Genomic DNA, 20,096 nt, shown 5'->3' on the forward strand with positions numbered 1-20,096 from the left:
CCTTCAAACCTAGCTCTTAGCTCCCTCTCTGGGGTCACATCTACTTTGTACTCATGTGCCTTCACTAGGATCTCCCTATAGATGGCTGGGAGCCATCATGTGGTTGCTGGGAACTGAACTCAGGACCTCTGAGAGAGCAGCCAGTGCTCTTAACCTCAGCCATTCTCGGCAATGGGTGTGGCCACTACTACAAGTTCACTGGCAAGGCAAGGCAAGACGCCACTACACTAGGGCTTAGCCTAGGGAAAGGGGAATTGAGAGCCAGAAGTGGTCTGAGGGACAGAAGTATCTCAGATGTGCAAGTCCAGTCAGAAGCCGAGTGTGTGGTCTAGGGAAGGTTGGTTCACGTTAAAACACGACGGCAGCTGAGGCAAGGGTTTCAGGCTTATGGAAAAGGACCAGGGCCAATGCTTGGGAGGCACTCAGGGGCCAGACACCTCAAGGCTTAGAAACGGGACCACAGGTATCCTTGCTGGGAGGTGGAGGCTGAAAACGGTAATGAGGGCACAGGAGCCCTGGACTAGTGGAGACTTGATGGTCCTAGTTTGCTAGAACCCTAGCTGATGGATGGGCTTCTGTATGTGATGTGTGAGACTCTGGGTTTGATCCCTGGCACCGGGAACATAATAATAATCATGGATGAGACTCAAGAGATTTGGGACTGATAAAGCCAATGGCAATGGGAGACTTGAGGTTGACTTGGTAGGAGAAAAGGACCAACGGGAAAATCCCTTACACTCTGCCTGTCTGCGGCCAAAATAACCCTTACAACAAGGTTCAGGGCTGGCACTAGAAGGCCCAAAGCCAGGCAACTCCTGCCCGAAACACCAAGATCAGAGCCACAGTCACACCAGTGCCATATCTTCCTAACACATACAAGTCCAGGACACTAAAGGCTAGTCCATGAACCCCAGAGGGCTGTGACTGTTAGAGAACCCCAACAAATCTGAGCTGAGTGAGCTTCAGTGTGAGCAGGGTCTTGGGAGCAGCCCTGCTGAGGGGCTTTGGGACCATAATTGTTTGCAGTTGGCATGGTAACCAGGAGACACTATGACATACTTAAGGGTGGGCGGGGTCACAGAACCCAAGCTTTAAAGTAAGGGAATCATGCTCAGCTCATTTAACTTTAAAGGAGGCCTCTGAGCAGAGCTTAGAACAATTTTTTTCCTCTGAGTGCCATTTCCCAAGGGTACTCACAGAACAATAAGGTGTGACTGTAATGGCTGCACTGAGTTGTCTTTTGGACAGTGTTAGGAGGGACATAAAGAAGGTGGACAGAGAATTAAGACAATTGAGATGTATCGACGAAATCAGCTCCCGCTGCCTGTGTGACCTGTACATGCACCCGTACTGCTGCTGTGACCTGCACCCCTACCCCTACTGCCTCTGCTACTCCAAGCGATCCCGTTCCTGCGGCCTGTGCGACCTCTACTACCCGTGCTGCCTCTGTGACTACAAGCTGTACTGCCTTCGCCCATCACTCCGCAGCTTAGAGAGGAAAGCAATTTGCGCCACCGAGGATGAGAAAAGAGCGTTGGTCAAGTGAGAGGCTGTCACCATAGGCCATGTAGTCAGAGTAGCAGCCATAGCGGTGGGAAGGAGGGGGACAGCGGGGACAGGGACAGTGGAGCAGACACGGAAGGGGATCAAGACAGTGACTCGGGTGACCTAGCTGAGGCTTAGGAAAGAATAGTGAGCCCATAGTCGGGTTCTCCAAAGGGAGAGTGGGTGGTGGGCGGGCAAGGTCGATGGGCGTTTATAACAAGAGTGCCATTGTGATAAATACGGTGTCCTTAATGAGGGAAAGAAACGGGGGGGGGCATCTTTAAAAAGCTATTGGAAGCAGCAAGCTCAACATTTCTTCTGGGTATGATGGAAGTGATCTGAGGACTTTTGGACTTTCAGAAATGACTGCAGGAGAGGTCATAATCGTTGATCAAATCCGTAATGTCCGCCAGAAGCCTCGGGGTAGAGGGTGGACTGAACGCTAGAGGCATTTTCTTTGTGTGTGGGAATCTTTCTCCTATCCAGTCTCAGGCAGAGTTGATCTAGAGGAAGAGCTGCTCTGTTGGCCTCGCCCTCCACCTCAGAAAGAACGCTCGACAGCCTACAGCTTTCACAGTAGATTCAAATGGGGTTTTCGTTGAGTTGGGTAATTTAACAGGGGGAGTTATGTTTTCTGTAATCCTTTTCTAACTTTTCACTTATACTTATAGTCTAAATAGATGGGGGCCTTTGTCCCCTGGTTATATAAGTTATTGTACACCCATCCACTGGAATGGGAAGAGAGGATTAAAGAACCAGGCGTGGCCACTGATGCCCGTAGACCCTTGCACTTGGGAGGTAGAGGGACAGAGACTCACAGGCCCTTGGCCAGCTGCTGATACATAACGAGTATGAGGCCAGCTTGGGCGATGCGAGACTGTTTCAAAAGACTTTAGAAGGGGGAATGAAAAGTCGGAACGTTCTTTATGTGCGGGTGCTTACGGCGAAAAGGCAAGAGGCAGGAAAGTCACGTTTAATAAGGACTATCCTTAAAAGTAGGGCCGGTACATGGGAAGATGATTAGTGACCAGATGGAAGGGTCGAGGGTGAGTGAACAAAGCCCCTTGACAACAGTGACTGTGATGCTCTGTTGAGAAGGGTAATGGGGCAGTGATGATGTCATCAGTCACAAGGTCAGGAGCCGACCCTCCTGACAATGGGGGAGGAAGTAGTCACCTACGAATTTATCTACAGTTTTGAACCAACGCTTATTCTTTTTTCTCCTTAGGATGTCAAGTTACTGAACTCACACTGTGAAGTGGGAACTAGTTCATATTTGCTCCAAATATTAAGTGTTCTTTGTGAGTTGGTCTGTGACTTCTCTCCACGGCTCTAAATTCTTCTGTCTTGACCATCTGGCTGCCCCCACTTCCTACACTTCCAGGGCAGATTTTTTTTCTGCCTGATGTCTGCGTCCCCTACCTTCCCACAAGACGATTTCCCAGCATGCAGTAGACTCAGCCTCAAGCCTTACTCTCAGTAGACTCAGCCTCAAGCCTTACTCTCAGTAGACTCAGCCTCAAGCCTTACACTCAGTAGACTCAGCCTCAAGCCTTACACTCAGTAGACTCAGCCTCAAGCCTTACACTCAGTAGACTCAGCCTCAAGCCTTACACTCAGTAGACTGACTCAGAGGGAACAGCCTTTCTCAGGTCTAGAGTGCTTTTTCTGGTAGGGCCTGTGTCTCTTTAGTACAGGCAGCATGTGGGAAGTGGGCAGTGACCTTACTTGGTTCCTGGACCTGTGACTCTCAAGTTTGCCCCCTTGATCTCTTCTCCAGCGTTTTTCTTCCAATTCATGCCACCATGAAAGACTTCCATGTCTAGTTCCAACAGCCTGACTTTCACTGTCTGGAAGGGTTTGGTGCCACCTGTAAACCTACAACTTCATTTTTCCAGAGAAGGGGTGAAAACTGATAAGGCCCAGATCTGAGCTCCAATCCCAAAGGACTCGTGACTAATTTTTTTTTCTTTCAATGAAATGCCTTCTTATTTTCTTTATCTTCAATCTAGCTCCTGACCCATTACTGAATAGATTTTGAAATAATCAACCTCCATTCAGTTTTGTTTTTTAAACCATCTTTAGTATGAAAATTAACTCAAGGCTTTTTGAGTTTAGAATTCATATTTGTGTGACCTTTCACCCCTTGAAAGAATGTCTGGACATTGGTGGGTTGTGACATGTCTCTTCAGATGTCTGACTATTGTTCAGAAGGTTCTTTTGTCCTTGATCTGCAATTGTCTCAGCTACATTGAACTTTTTCTCCCTGTGTGGGAGTCTTCTGTGTCCCTAGTATTTCCTTCCACTTGGTAGAGAACTGGAATAACTTTTTAAAATTCCCTCCGCAAGTCTCTGCTGGGTGATTACAGTGGGCTGTTTTTAGATGACGATTAAAAAGTCCTGCCCACTACCACTGTTTAAGTCTCTGCTTTAGAAGATAGTGTCTTCCTTAGCAGGGACCAGACCCAGCTCTTCTGTTTTCTTATCTGCTTCAGGATTTTCCTGTTTTTACATTTTGTACTCCAAATTCCAGCAGTCAACTATCTCTTCCCTCACTTTTGGATTCAAAGGGATGGTGATGACAGAATTTGGTCTTCCTTCCTTCCTTCCTTCCTTCCTTCCTTCCTTCCTTCCTTCCTTCCTTCCTTCCTTCCTTCCTTCCTTTCCCCTTTGGCTTGGATTTTTGAGACAGGGTTTCTCTGTAGCTTTGGAGGCTGTCCTGGAACTCGCTCTTGTAGACCAGGCTGGCCTCGAACTCACAGAGATCCACCTGCCTCTGCCTCCCGAGTGCTGGGATTAAAGGCATGTGCCACCAATTCCCGGCCAGAATATGGTTTTCTTTCATGAAGCCACACCACCAACCTGAGTTAAGCTTGTACATCCAGTCTTCACGGTCCTCCCCGTCTCTTGTACTAAAGATAGAGAAACTAACAAAGCCCTGTCCTTCTGTAACCCTAACCAATGGATGCTCGAGCTGACACTGACGTCTGACTCGAGTACTTACAACCCGGTGCACCTCAGTTTGGAGCTGTGCCCTTGAGCTGCTCTGGGCTCAATCTCTGTGCCCTTCCCTGGTACCTAGAGACCAATCCCAAGACTGCCTGCCTTCATCCACCTCCCCAGGCATCTGTGCTTAGCCTGACTCTTAATAAATTCCTTGGCGAATCCCACACTCAAAATATGCCATCTTAAAACCTCGAATGTTTCTCTTCTCGTTTACTTCCACACTTCAGTTTGAGGTTTTCACTGAAGCTACTCAGTCAGCAAGGCTGATGCAAGGCAGAGGTTTTTTGGCTACCAAAAAGTTGATTTTTCTTCCCCCTTTCTTCTTCGGTGTCCACGGAAAGGATGGAAGTAAAGCAGCCTCTTTTAGTGTCTTTTAGATCTTTCAAACCCCCGGGTCTAGAATCCATCATCACTCAACTACACAGGCAAGACCATGTAGGTCAATGCAATTTTTAATTTTATTTTCTGTGCTGGAAATAAAACCCAGGTATTGTAATTTAAGAAAAGCGGCGCTCAAGATAAAGAAGCCATGGCCAGGGTTCAAGCAGAGGGTTTTTTTTTTCTTAATTAGGGAAAGGGAGGGGGAAGGGGGAGGAGGGAGACCAGCCTATGGAGACAGGAGCAGCAGGAGAGAGGAGAGAGGAAAGAGATGAGAGAGACAGGAACAGAGACAGGGAAAGAGGTGGAGAGAGAGGAACGGAGAGAGAGGAAGAGAGAGAGGGAAGGAGAGAGGGAGAGAGGGAGGAGAGAGGGAGAGGGAGAATGGGGGATGGGGGGCCCTTTTAAAAGGGAACTTAGTGAATGTGCACAGGTGGTGCTCTTAGTGGCTGCAGCTGAGGGTGTGTCCTGTCAGGACCCCAAGGACAGGCCAGTACAGATGCCTGAATACTAACACCAGGTCCTTGTGAATACTAAGTAAGTATCCTACCACTGAATTACCCTCCAGTCTCAAATGCACACCTGTTATTTGGTTTAACCTTTTTGCTTAATGATACAGGCTTGGGATTGGTTCACTGAAGGTCTCAGACTTAGGGTAAGTGTTTGAGGTAGAGCCTACACAGCCTGATGAATTACAGCTCACGGAGTGAAAACTAGGTACCTAGCATTTCCTGTTTAATACCCCTAACACCGCAGTCGACTACTCTCAGTCATTAAGGAGTAGTGTTCTTGATCACTAGGAGGTGGTAGAGTCTAGCGCATGTGAGCACAGCTACCTGTCAATTTTCGGTGTGGCCCTGAACCAGTGTTAGCGGCATCATCTGGAACTTGCTAGACAGGCAAAGTCACAGCTCTATACCAATCTAGTAGATGTAGAACTCAGGTGGGAACCAGACACCTGTGCTTTGTGAGCCCTACAGGAAGGAGGGTGCGCCTACACCACACAGCTTGCTTCCTGCTGCGGAGTGACGGTTGTCTACCCTGTCTACCCCGGAAGTCAGAGGAAAGGAAAAAGCAGAGAGGGGCCGAGGAGATGACTCAGTTGCTCAAGGGCTAGCACCCCACAAGCACGGAGACCTGAGTTCAGATCCCCAGCACCCACATCAAAAAGCTGGGTGCTAGCCGGGTGGTGGTGGCGCTCGCCTTTAATCCCAGCACTCGGGAGGCAGAGGCAGGCGGATCTCTGTGAGTCCGAGGCCAGCCTGGTCTACAAAAGCTACTTCCAGGACAGTCTCCAAAGCCACAGAGAAACCCTGTCTTGAAAAACAAACAAAAAAAGCTGAGTGCTATGGTATCTGTAACCTCATCCCTGGGAAGGCAGACACAGGAAGATCTCAGTGTAGTCTAATCTAATCAGTGAGGTCCAGGTTCAGAGAGAGACCCTGTCTCAAAAACCAAGGTTGCCTGAGGTCAACCTGGGCCTCCTCACACACATGTGCGCGAGCGCGCGCACGCACACACACACACACACACACACACACACACGAACATGTGTACATACATGGGGCAGGAGGAGGCAGGTGAAGATCGTGAGGAGTGGAGTTTAGGTAGCTCTTTGGATTCTTTCTTTTTTTAATTAATATTTTCATCTGGGATGGCTAGTTTTTAATTTTTTATTTTTATTTTATATGCATTGGTGTTTTGCCGTGGGTGTCAGGTCCCCTATAACTGGAATTACAGACAGTTGTGAGCTGCCGGATTGAACCCGGGTCCTCTGAAAGAACAGTCAGGGCTCTTGACCACTGAGCCATCATCTCTCCAGTCCTTAGGTAGCACTTTGGAATGGGTTTAAATTTATTTAAAAGGTAAAAGAACATCCCAGTGAAGTCTAGAGGGAGGCCCGCCTGTCTGTGGTCTTCAGGTCAGGTCCTTGTTACTTTCTCCCTCTCGGGGTGGAAACTGACCTTTGTGGAAACAGCTGAGTATAAAACTCTACAGGGAGGCAGGGTGTTTGCTTTCAAGGGTGTAGCTGGACATGGCAGTGAACGCAGCTGTGACCAGGAGAAAAGTGGGGATCTCTGTGCATAGGCATAGCCCCCCCAGCCCCAAGCTGGCAAGCGTCCTTAATCCAAGGGACTAGGGCACACAGGAGGCCATGTTCCCTGCAGTATCAGGAAAATACCAGGCAAGAGGCATGTTCCAAGTTCGGGTTGAGTTTGATGAGTCAAATGTGAGCCCAACAAGTTTGCCTGCAACCACACATTCCAACTTATAACCACTAACGTAGAAATGAAACCTGGTCTGGTTGAGAGTTTTAGGCAGTCTTCTAGGGTCTCAAATGTGGAACCCCTGGACAGTGTGGGTCCCCTGGACAGTGTGGGTCCCCTGGACAGTGTGGGGGGGGGGGTCAAAGGAGCCAAGTGACAGGAACAGAGGAAGGCGAAGAGAGGCCAGTAACAGAATACTTTTGACTGTAACTGGGACTCAGGTGTCCAAGAGGAAACAGATCTGAAAGTTGGCTGTGACTGAGAAGGCAGCTTCCTAGGCTAGGCCCCAGCTTCTGTGGTGAGAAGGTTGAGCTTTTCCTGAAGAATCTACCGAGGGGTCAGGGAACCTGCTCGGGATTCTCGGCTTGCTCTGTTGGGTCCCACAGCCTGTCTTTACTGTCACTCGTGTCAGGGCTCGATGCTTCCCACCTAACCAAGACTGACTGTCCCTGTGTTGTGTGTCTGAGCATACACGTGCACACACACATGCACTCTCTCTCACACACACACACACACACACACACACACATACACACACAACCCTTCACATATGCCTTTGGCTGCTTCTTCAAGCCATGATCCAGCCAGAGAGGGCTGGTGTCCAGGCTAGTCCCCTACACCTCTGTGAGCTCCTCTCTGCCCTCCCAGGGAGATGGGGCTAAGTCCACTTATTTCACGGAGACAGTGGTTTCAAGGGGACCAGCCATCTTCCTCCCTTTTTGGTGTGACCTAAAGCACACCAGCACATACAGGGCATGGACTGACTACCACGCCGCCCTCAGTTTCCCCAGGGCCAAGGCGGACGGGAGGTGAAGGCTCTGTGTCATCTGATGTATTGTTTGCGGCAGTGTCCTCTAGGGATGAGTTCTATTGACCATTTTGTAATTAGCCGGGTCTTAGTTTGTAATTTTCAATACAATACTAGTAATTCACATCATTAAGCCAGTCCCATGATGTTTTATTAAGTGTATAAGTGTATGTGTATAGCATGATTCCTGGCTTTGATCTTTAAGATGCAGAGTTCGAATGCTGGCCTATTGGTCGTGTCTCATTAAAAAAAAATAAAAGAACCTTGAGCTGGGATGGAGCCTAGTCGGGAGTGCTCCCCTAACATGCACGAGGCTCAGACCTCAGCGTCAGAAAACCAGAACGAAATTGTCTGGGATAACAGCTATGCTCGTGGTAGTAATTGAGCAAGACGTAGAATGAAACGGGCTCAGTACCGAATACAACACCGTTTTGTTTAACCCGCCAAAAGGCGTTGTGATGCATTTATCACCATTATCACAGGTAAGGAAACTGAGTCACAGAAAGGCCAACTTTCTATAGCTGGTAACCGGAGGAGCTGGATTCGAGTGTTAGAGAAAACGCTGAAAGGCCACTGAAGTTGATCAGTCTGATTTGAGGCAAAAGGGGGTGAGGTGGGGCTGTGGTGGCTGTGACTGAGTCCCGAGGTCTAACCTCTCTCCTCCCTCCCTTCCTTCCCAACCACAGACTCAGAAGGACAACCAACAGAATTCTGGCTTCCTCTTGCTGCAGCAGCAACATCTTAGGATCCGTGAACGTGTGCGGCTTTGAACCCGACCAGGTCAAGGTGCGCGTGAAGGACGGAAAGGTCTGTGTGTCGGCCGAGAGGGAGAACAGATACGACTGCCTGGGATCCAAAAAGTACAGCTACATGAACATCTGCAAAGAGTTCAGCCTGCCGCCATGCGTGGACGAGAAAGACGTGACATACTCCTACGGGCTCGGCAGCTGTGTCAAGATCGAATCCCCCTGCTACCCTTGCACGTCTCCCTGCAACCCCTGCAACCCCTGCAGCCCCTGCAGCCCCTGCGGCCCCTGCGGTCCCTGCGGCCCCTGCGGTCCCTGCGGCCCCTGCGACCCCTGCAACCCCTGCAACCCCTGCAACCCCTGCTACCCCTGTGGCAGTCGATTCTCCTGTAGGAAGATGATCTTGTAAGGCGTACGTCAGAAGCCATGTCTTAGCAGAAGTCAGTCCTCCAACCAGGCAGCTCGTCAGCAACTTTCTCTTCCCCTTCCCATAGCCCGCGTAGTTTAAGTGTGTAGGAAACTGAATACATAACTGCAATCTGACGGCATTGTGTGCTAGTCTTTTGGTTTGACTCCCAGCAGAGTTAGCTAACTGAAGAATTGAGGAACCCGGTGGAACAGGAGGTGTGAGGTCTGATCTCCTGTCCTCCATTCCCAACAACCTCTAAACCCAGAGGCAACACACACACACACACACACACACACACACACACACACACACACACACACAAAGAACAACACTGTGAGAGTAGTCTGGGTGGAAGCTAAGGCTGGGTGAGGATTTGGTGGTGCTGCAACCTCCTCCCCAAGCCCAACAGGACTGTGGATTTTACTGGGGGAGGGCGTGTTCGCAGATCCAAGACAGGCGACCATCCAACCCCAGTGTTTCGGCGTTCCTGTGGTTTTGACTGCACTTGTGGCTCGGGGTAGTTCGAAGCCTCCTGGGGATTTATTGCAGCTCTCTCTTTCCAGTTCTTGAAACTGGTTTTAGGCACAAAAGGTCAACGGAGCAGGGAATTCCAGTTTCAACAACTGAATGTGGATCCTCACTGACATAGCTCAAAAGCCATTCTTGGTTGTTTTTGAGGTTGGTCTTACTGTGTAACTCTGGCTGACCAGAAAACTCGGTTATGTAGACCAGGCTGGCCTGGAACTCACAAAGATCCACCTGCCTCTGCCTCCTGAGTGCCGGGTTTAAAGGTGTGCATCACACGCCTGGCTTCCGGAGTTGGCTCTTGGTTGCCAAGAAGTATAAAGGAAGAATGAAGGGACCCCAGGGAGGAACTGGCTGACGCTGGTCTAGATTCTTAGAGGAAACACAAACATTTATTTGCACAGTTGTGTCCTTTAACTGGTTTTCTCAGTGTGGCTGCACTTGGGAATCACTTGAGGGGCTGTAAAGTATGGATGCCAGGCTACACGAAGATGGTTCAGTGGGTCAGAGTGCAGGCTGCACAAGTGGGAGGACCCGGGTTCAAATCCCCAGTACCCACCAAAAGTTGGATGTGGTTGTTCACACTTATAACCCCAGCATTGAGGAATGGAGATGATGGGGGTTCTCCAGACTGACAGAAGCTGCGGCATGACTACCCATGTAAAGAAACATATTCAGTTGGATTACACAATGTAATCTGGGTAGGGCTAACAATGGCTGCCTCACACCGAGTGGCAGAGGACCTGGCGGTTTCTCAGTCCCCGAGGCTTGGCGTCTCAGCAGTCCCACTCTGGTGCTAAAGCCTGGAGGGTTCCTGGAGAGCCTCTTGCCTTCAGCCCCTGTAGGAAGCCCCCTCAAGCTGGGTTTTCCTATAGCTCAGATGAACGTGCCAGTCAGAGCAAGGCAAGTATTCGTAAGCAAAGCGTCTTTTGGGGGGCCTTGTTTTCGGGACTGCCACCAGTGGCTACAGCCCACGCATAGGATGGGTCTCCCCACTCTACGGAGCAGATCAAGAAACGTCCTCACAAGCGAGCCCAGAGGCTTGCCTTTCAGATGCTTCCAAATCCAGTCAAGTCGGCAACCAAGATTAGCCGTGACAGTGAGGGACACCTATCTAAAGAATGTAGAGTGGCCGGGCAGTGGTGGCACACGCCTTTAATCCCAGCACTTGGGAGGCAGAGGCAGGCGGATCTCTGTGAGTTCGAGGCCAGCCTGGTCGACCAAGTGAGTTCCAGGACAGCCTCCAAAGCCACAGAGAAACCCTGTCTCCAAAAAACAAAAAAAAAAAAAAAAAAAAAAAGATCCTTAAGTGAGGGCAGGGAAGAGGGTCCCGTCCAGAGGCAGGGCTGTGACAAGCAGAGTATGAAGTAATCCCAGCCAGAGGGACACAAACCAACGGTAGGCTCCAGCATTTGGGCAAAACAAGGAAACAGCCCCCCCCCCAGACTGCAAAGGGGACTCAGGCCTGCTGGATCTAATGTCCTGGAAGAGAAGAAAGTAATTAGTGTTGTTTTAAGTTAAATTTGTGGCATTTTGTTACAGTAACACAGAAAATGAATACAAGACATCATCTAAGGTCCATGATCACGTAGAATGGCGTTAGAAATAAGCTTCAGGCGAAGAAGAAAGATACTGACTGTCACTCCCACGGAAGTGTCTAGACAAGGCAAATTCCACTCGATCTACAGGGTGGGCTTGGAAGAGCAAACACACAGGGATTGGAAGCATACTTGGCTTTCACTCTAATTTAGGTGGTAGCTGTACCTTTTCCCCATGGCTGGGGTCCGACCTCACAGTCTTATTCAGCTGGCTAGTCTGAACAGAATTGGAGCCCAAGAGATGAAGTAAGGGGAAAGGGGACTGTTCCAGGCCATCAAATTCTCGAAATACACCTGGTAGGCAGACTTTCTTTTTAGTCACAAATAAATACACAGAGGTTTATATTAATTGTAAACAGCTTGGCCAATGGCTCAGGCTTCTTATTGGCTAGCTCTCAGTTTTTTTTTTTTTTTTTTTTTTTTTGGAGACAGGATTTCTCTGTATTGTTTTGGAGGCTGTCCTGGAACTGGCTCTGTAGACCAGGGCCTCAAACTCACAGAGATCCACCTGCCTCTGCCTCCAGAGTGCTGAGATTAAAGGCGTGCGCCACCGACGCCCGGCCCCATATCTGTGAATCTGTGTATCTCCGTGTGGTTTTGGCTTACCAGAATGCCCGCCGTCCTATCTGCCTGGCAGCTACATGGTATCTGCCTGGCAGCTCCTTCTGGTTTGTACAGCTGCATGGTCGGTGTTTATTTTATATAGTGCCTTATAACATTTTCTCCATAAACATAAGTTGGTTTATGGTCCATTTTTGATAATGGAGGAATGTTAATCTGGGTATTAAATTTCTGCAACAGATCACGACTTCATAGATTTATTGCTATATTAGCCACATATGGCCTCTGCCATATACAACACCTGGGGTCTTTGTATAAGCAAGTTTTACTGGGTGGGTAGATTAACACATTTGCATAAAAGTCTTACTAGGTGGGGAGATCATAGACTTAAACTCCTTGTCCCAAACACAAGTTTCACAGCACTTGGTAGAAAAGACTCATATTTAATAAATTCTTGCAGTCGGCCCCCCTCATTTCTTCCTTACAATTCCAAGGCTCAGAAGGGAGGTTTGTAGCCGGGTATTGGTGGTGCATGCCTTTAATCCCAGCACTCGGGAGGCAGAGGAAGGTGGATCTCTGTGAGTTTGAGGCCAGCCTGGTCTACAGAGCAAGTTCCAGGACAGGCTCCAAAGCCACAGAGAAACCCTGTCTCGAACCCCCCCCCCCAAAAGGGAGATTTGTGTGGAATAAAAGCAGCCAGGGTGTCTCAGATTTCAGCTAGGCACTGGCAGGGCCCACAGGGAGGTGTGTGGAAACCTTGAAGATCACACATCCGACTCATTGAGCCACAGCGCTGATTCTGTGTCAAGAACAAGGAGGATGCTGGGAGGTGGCGCAGAGGCAGGTGGAGCTCTATCTCGGGGAGGATGTGGGGAACAAGTGAGGGTTCTTCCAAAAAGTCCCTCCCCTGGGTCCCCGGGTCCCTGGGTCCAGTGTACAACAGTCACAGCTGGGCAGAGCTGAAGACTCTGACAGCGCCACCTTGAGAATGCAGCGTTGGACTAGGTGACCCTGAATGAACTATTCACCCACAATGAGAGAACCTCAGCCCTGCTATGAGGGGAAAAGGAAAGGAACAAGGAAACCTATCCCCTTGCCCGTGTGGTACAGCGCTGGCCTAGCAGGAATCTGCCCGGCTTGGTTCCCAGTATATAACCGGGTGTGGCGGCTGTCTTAGTCACTGTCCTATTGCTGTGGAGAGACGCCATGACCAAGACAGCCTATGGAAGAAAACATTTCATTAGGGGCTTGCTTAGTTTCAGAGGGTTGGTCCGTGATGGTCATGGTGGGAAGCACGGAGCAGTAACAGAGCTCACCACTGATCTGCAAAAGGGAGGCAGAGAGAGAGAGAGAGAGAGAGAGAGACAGAGACAGAGACAGAGAGAGACTGGTCCTGCCATGGGCTTTTGAAACCTTAAAGTCTACGCCCAGTGATAGACCTCCTCCAACAAGGTCGCACGTCCCCCCAGTAAGGCCGCACCCCCTAATCCTTCCTACACAGTGCTCCACCTGGGATCCAGACATTCAAACATGTGAGCCTAGCGGAGGCCATCCTCATTCAAGCCGATGCCTGCAATCCCAGCGGGAAGGGGACCAGAGATTCAAGATTATCCTGGGATTCTGGGCTTCATAAAAAACCCTGTCTTTAAGAATGAAAACAAGAACAGAGTATCCACTGAAAAACGCACACCTTTCTTCTTCTGAGCGGCCTGAGGTGACCTTTGAGAAAGGTTCGCTACTCTCTTGAGTCCCCAAAACCCTACCAAATCATGCCAATCAGCTGTGAAACTGCCCAAGCCATCAATGGTGTGGCATGGGTAGCCACAAAACCAAGTGTCTGAACGATGCCACTTCAAAAGAAGTAATGTGTGCGCTCTGGCAGTGTAAGGGTGGAGCCCGGTTGGTCCACCAAGGCGCACAGTAGGGAGGGACAAGAGTCAGTGGGCCAGGCCCAGAAACAGTGCCGGATTTTTGCTGGACAAGCTTAAAAATGCAGAGAGTAATAACGAACTTAAGGAATCAGGGTATGGATTCTCCAGTCACTGAGCGTCTCAGATGGACAAAGCATCTAAGAGGAGCCGCTGAACTGAGAGCTGAGTGACAGCATGCATGAGCTCCGCACCACCGGGAGCTTTCAACCTCACTAACGCGGGACGAGCTGTTCTCAAGTCAGAAGAGGAGGCTGCACACAGGGGAAAGGCGCCCGGAAACTGAAGAAGCAAACACGTGAGGTACAGGAATACGTCGTCTTAGTTGGGGGCTCCTGTCGCTGTGAAGGAAACACCACGGCCAATGCAAGCTGGGGAGGAAGGGGTTTATTCGGCTCGCACGTCGGCATCACAGCCCATCAGGAAGCCAGGACAGGATCTCACACAGGGCAGGGACCTGGAGGCAGGAGCTGATGCAGAGGCCGTGGAGGGGAGCTGCTCACTGGCTTGTTCCTCAAGGCTTGCTCAAGCTGCCTTCTTGTAGCAGCCAGGACCACCAGCCCAGGGAGGGCACCACCCACGATGGGCTGGGTCCTCTCCCACCAATCAGCAATTAAGAAAATGTCCTACAGGCTAACCTATAGCCAAATCTCATGGAAGCCTTGCTTGAGGGTCCCTCCTATCTGGTGTCTTCTTCAGCTTGTGTCAAGTTGACATGAAACTAGCCCGCACAATCATCCAATAAATGCAAACAAAAGTTAAAAAAAAAAACAAATATCATTAAACACATGTAAGGATCAACGCGCATCTCCGACGTGTCAAACCCATGATGTGACCCCACGGTCGGGGCTGAGAATGAAGATGAGGACTAAAGAGGGGAGACAGGCTCTGTGAACGGCCTTAGCATCCACATGTGGGGACTCTGGTCCACTGGGTTCTGCACCAGGGCTACCGAAAGGAAAGCTGTGTCTGTTTGTGTTACGTGTTCTGTCTGCGCATGTGCACGTGCACCAGCTTTATGCCTGGTGGCCGCAGAGCTTGGTAGAGGGTGTGTGATTACCTGGCCTTAGAGTTACAGGACGGATGGCTGTGAGCCACCATGTGGGTACTGAGAACCGAACCCAGGTCCCTCTGCAAGAGCAGCCAGATGCCTTTCAGAGAAGGCTCAGCTCAGGTTAGAGTCTCGGCCATCTTTCAATACTCCTGTAGGGGGCACTGATATGCCTCCAAGCCCGAGAGCCAGCAGAGCAGGCCTATGGCAGTCAGGGCTTACATGGCCTTCTAACCTGAGTGTGGGGCACACGCCTTTAATCCCAGCATGCAGGAGGCAAAGGAGAGCAGATCTCTTAGTTCAAGGCCAGCCTGGCCTACAGAGTGAGTTCCAGGACTGCCAGGGTTATACAGAGAAACCCTGTCTCAAAAAACAAAACAAAAACAAAAAACTCCCAGCCACATAGACAGAATGGGGCTAAAACCCTGTCTCAAAAGACAAAAACAAAAACAAAAAAACTCACAGTCGCCTAGACAGAACGGGGCTATGGGCAGAGTAAAAAGCACTGGTCCTTAAAATAGCAGGCAGCCTCTATGTTAGTATGGTGGAAAAATCTCTTCTCTTGTTATCTTGTAAGTTACTGGCACCTGTGTGTGTGTGTGTGTGTGTGTGTGTGTGTGTGTGTGTGTGTGTGTGTGTGTGTTGTGGGATTTCCACCTGGGTCCCATTGCTGCTGTCTCAGCCCCCAAATAACAACACGAGACACTTTACTAATTATACAGCTGTTGGCCATTTGCTATGTGGTATGGAAATGAGTACTTTGTATTGGTATGGTTTTTCATTTATTGAAACAAATTCATGGTCAATTTTGTGATGTGTATATTTCTCCTCTTGATTAAGTATTGTGCTTATACTGATCTTTTAAAATGTAATGCATAATTAAATACAGATTACAGATAGTTACTTATAATAGTCAGAATTTATAGTTAAGTAAGTTAGGTTTTCTAGATATACAGAAATATATTTGAGATAGATAGATAGTCTTCAAACCTTTCAAAGATCTTCAGAAAATAGCATTTAAAATGGTTTAGGGTTTTTCTTGACAATGAGAAATGTCTGCTCCTGGCAGCACCAATTACATATGAGATGGGCATCGAAGAAACTTGTTATGGAGTTTGCTTTCAACATGGCAAGATTAGCCATTTGGCAAGAAACTGCTCTTGCCTGTACTGCTTGACTGTTGTTGTATAAACTGGACATGCAGGACCCACAGAAAAGTGACTGCTTAACTCAGTCTTACAGGGTTCCTGCTTCACGGAAGAGTCTACGGGACTTTCTGCAGGACACAGAAAAATGACTGACAGACTGCTGATGCAGATGGACAGTTTGAAATTTCCTGCTTTGCTGAGAAATCTTCTGGATACATTGTGGCCTATGGGCTGAAGATGGATGCCCCAACGTTACAGAGGAACTTCAGGTGACTGTCCAGGCAATAAGATATCTCTGTCAATCCTAGTGTTTATATAGTATCCTTCTGTGGTCTTTGATGGAGTTGAAGACAGATAGTTATAATTATAGTTTTCCTTAGTTATGATAAAAGATAAGCTACATATAGGACTTTGGACTCACAAGAATGAGATAGATGATATTTTCTCTAAATCTTTCTAAATGTTGATAGACAAAATGTTATAACTGTGTTCTTGCTTGATAACTGTTCTGTTATATATAATTTGACTATGTTAAAGTTAAGACCTTTCTTTTTGTTTAGACAGAAAAGAGGAGATGTTGGGGAAGTCCTGTGTATATGTCAATAAAGCACTGTTGGCCAATAGGGAACTAAGATAGGTGGGACTAGGAGTCCAGGAGGACTATGGGTAGGAGAAACACAGGGAGTCAAGATGTAACTGCCATAGGGGTAAGAAGCCCGGAAAGTTCTCCGGTAAGAGAAATACTTAGATTAACAATTATGGGATAAATACTTAAGTCAGAGCTAGCCAGTAAGAAACAAGCAAGGTCAACAGCTTCATAATTAATACAGCGTCTTATGTGTTATTTGGGGACTGCAACACAGCAGAGCCCAGGCGACTGGTGGGGAAAAACCAAGTGGCTGGCAAGGAAAAGGCTTCTCTCTACAGCTATGGTGTCTAATCGGCTAGCTCTGACTTAATCATTGACCCATAATCACCAATATATATTTTCATAAGGACTTATCTTTCCGAGAACGCCAGACTTGTGTTCTCTCCTCCAGGGATCACATCTCAACGACTCTCCTCACTACATTTCCCAGAATCCTCCTAGACGCCTAGTCCCACCTATCTTGCTTCCCTATTGGCCAACAGTGTTGTTTTATTTATAACCAATCAAACATATGCACAGGACTCCCTCCCCATCGCGCGCATGCGCGCGCGTGTGTATGTGTGTGTGTGTGTGTATGTGAGAGAGAGAGAGAGAGAGAGAGAGAGAGAGAGAGAGAGAGAGAGAGAGAGAGAGAGAGAGAGAGAGAGAGAGGAGAGAGTGAGAGTGTGGTATGGGCAAGTGTCTGGGTTTTCCTTTGCCTTTGAGACTGGTCCTCACCATAAAGCCCAGACCGATCTAGAACTCCTCAGCCATCAAAGTGCAGGGATCACAGATACACAACACCCTGCCCAGTTCAAATCACTGTTACTTTTTGTATTTTGCATTATCATAGGTTCTTGTTAAGTTGTTCCGAATTTCTAGGGAGAATTAAGAGCCTTGAAAGAATTTAATGGCTGCTTACGATTTTGAAGCCTCATCCTAAATGGCTGCAGGCGCTGAACTGAGCAAAAAAATAAAAATAAAAAATCTACTTTAAACTGCAGTTGAAGAGGAGTTAGTCCTCCAAAGGAGGAAGGACACTTCCAGGGTTTCCTTAAGGGTTTCTTTTCTTTTCGATTGCGTGGATGTGTGTGCGTGAGTGCAGGTGCCGACACAGGCCAGAAGAGGGCGTCAGCTACCCTGGAGGTGGAATTACAGGGCATATGTGACACCTGCTGCTAGGAACCCAAATCAGGTCCCCTGCAAGAGGACCTAGGCTCTTAACTGCCAACCGTTCTCTCCAGCTCCCCTTCCCCGCATTTTAAATTTCCTTGCTTTTTTTTCCTTTTCCTTTTTTTGTTTCATCTAATTTTGAACTCATGCCAACTCATCCCCAGTCTCCCTTAATGTTGGGATTACAGATATGAGCCACGGGCTGGAGAGATGGCTCAGCGGTTAAGAGCACTGACTGTTCTCCCAGAGGTCCTGAGTTCAATTCCCGGCAACCACATGGTGGCTCACAACCACCTTGAATGAAATCTGGTGCCCTCTGCTGGCCTGCAGACAGATATGAGCCACTTGGGCGGGTTCTATTTGTTGGGATTACAGATATGAGCCACTTGGGCAGGGTCTATATGTTGGGATTACAGATATGAGCTGCTTGGACGGGGTTCTATTTGTTTGGTTGTATGCTTTTGTTCTGACAGGGTCGTACTGTATATATATCCAAGCTGGCCTTGAACCCACAGAGGTTTTCCTGCCCCAGCCTTCAGCACGCCTTGTTTGGTTTTGTTTCGAGACAGGGTCTCACTGTGTAGTGCTGACTGACCTGGAACTCACTGTGTAGACCTTCAAACTCAGAGATCCTCCCGTCCCTGTCTGCCCGGGATTAAGAGCTTTTGGCACCACACCCCACTAAGGGTTACCATTTCTTAAGACGTTCTCATAACAAGCTTGGTTGGTAGTGCCTGCCTGGCCTACTCAGAGCCCCAAGTTCAGTCTCCAGGACAGCAAAAAACCGGCGTGTTGGCTCATGTGTGGTAACCCCAGAACTTTGGAAGTGGATGCAGGGGGATCAGTTAATTATCCTTGGTTACACCGTGTCTTTAAAGCCAACCTTTAAAGGAGAAAAGCCGTGCTTCAAACATGTCCTACATGTAGTTTGGATATCGGGAGCAAGCTGTCTATGTTACCTTTAAGAAACACAGAAACTGGAGTGTATATCAGACCCAGAAGCAGACATGACACCTGGGCTCAAGAAATTCAGAGAGGAGCCCAGGAGGCAGGCAGTGTCTGAGAGTGGGGGACCCACACCTGCTTGTCTCCATTCTTCTTCTTCCTTCACCTCCAAAACCCGGCCACGCCCTGTCAGTGGCCTGGGGGAAAAACCCTGGGGGAGGCGTGGCCCCGGCACCACAGGTTTCAACATCTGGAGGATGTGTACACACAGATGCCACAACCCTCAACTCTGCCAAGCGTCTGGAAACCGGATGAGAGGGTAAGAAGTAAACTTGGCAGAGACCTCGACTCAACTCCTCTCAACTTTCGTGTGGTTTCAGGGGGTAAGGAGGACAGAGGATGAACTTCACTGCCCGGAAAAAGGCCTCCACAGGTAACAGCGGCCCACCGAGCATGCTGGCACGCTGGCTCGGGTGGCTTCGGCACTGCCCTGTGCCTGCAACACGGGGAAGGTTTATTACCCCTGGGACAGGCCATTCGAGCTTGCCCTCACCCTTTGCTCCACAGGAGGGTTGTGTGGCTAGAGCAGAGAAGCCGTTCACCAAGGCTGCCTCACTCCTTGGCTTTTCCAAAAGACGAAGGAGGCTCTCGTTTCAATGCTCAGCCTCAAAAAGTCGGTCCTGGGCAGGAGGCAAGGGCGTGCGTGCGTGTATGTGTGCATGGGTGTGTGTGTGTGATAAAGGCAGTGGATTCCCCTCTCTGTGTGTGTTAAAGGCGGTGGGTTTGCCAAGGAGTCAGGGACCTCTGTGTGTGTGTGTGTGTGTGTGTGTGTGTGTGTTAAAGGTGGTGGATTCCTCTCTCTCTCTCTCTCTCTCTCTCTCTCTCTCTCTCTCGTGTGTGTGTGTTAAAGGCAGTGGATTCCATTCTGTGTGTGTGTGTGTGTGTGTGTTAAAGGCAGTGGATTCCATTCTGTGTGTGTGTGTGTGTGTGTTAAAGGCAGTGGATTTCTCTGTGTGTGTGTGTGTGTGTGTGTGTTAAAGGCAGTGGATTCCTCTCTCTGTGTGTGTATGTGTGTGTGTGTGTGTGTGTTAAAGGCAGTGGATTCCATTCTCTGTGTATGTGTGTGTTAAAGGCAGTGGATTTCTGTGTGTGTGTGTGTGTGTGTGTGTGTGTGTGTGTGTGTGTGTGTGTGTGTGTGTGTGTTAAAGGCGGTGGGTCTCCCAAGCAGTCAGGGGACCTGACCAGATTCCCAGCATCGCCCGAGTATAAATAAAGCAGGCGCAGACCCTGGCGGTTCCTCCCGGTGGTCAGCGCCGCTCGCCCTGGATAGAAGCCGGGCCTGCCCTCTTCTGACACGTGTGGCATGGCGATGGAGAATGT

General features: G+C 49.1%; 1 protein-coding gene across 2 annotated transcripts; it reads left to right on the forward strand.

Moving 5' to 3' along the window:
• Positions 1 to 1,085: 1,085 nt before the first annotated feature.
• Positions 1,086 to 9,293, forward strand: Odf1 (outer dense fiber of sperm tails 1). 2 transcript variants are annotated; one of them, XM_040730479.1, is made up of 2 exons: positions 1,086 to 1,542; positions 8,691 to 9,293. In XM_040730479.1, exons 1-2 carry the CDS (start codon positions 1,220 to 1,222, stop codon positions 9,157 to 9,159), a joined length of 792 nt encoding a protein of 263 aa, XP_040586413.1. In that variant the 5' UTR covers positions 1,086 to 1,219; the 3' UTR covers positions 9,160 to 9,293. The 2 variants fall into 2 exon arrangements, with proteins under 2 accessions (XP_040586413.1, XP_040586414.1); XM_040730480.1 differs by having other exon boundaries at positions 1,091 to 1,497.
• Positions 9,294 to 20,096: the final 10,803 nt, after the last annotated feature.

Source organism: Mesocricetus auratus, unplaced genomic scaffold, assembly GCF_017639785.1.
Source record: "Mesocricetus auratus isolate SY011 unplaced genomic scaffold, BCM_Maur_2.0 Super-Scaffold_100023, whole genome shotgun sequence".
NCBI classification, from domain to species: Eukaryota; Metazoa; Chordata; class Mammalia; order Rodentia; family Cricetidae; genus Mesocricetus; species Mesocricetus auratus.

Bases quoted from the DNA above. Each gene is read 5' to 3' on its own strand.
- Odf1 (XM_040730479.1), top strand. From the start codon at position 1,220: ATGGCTGCACTGAGTTGTCTTTTGGACAGTGTTAGGAGGGACATAAAG. The intron at 1,543-8,690 runs GTGAGAGGCTGT...TCCCAACCACAG, and splicing joins GAGAAAAGAGCGTTGGTCAA to ACTCAGAAGGACAACCAACA.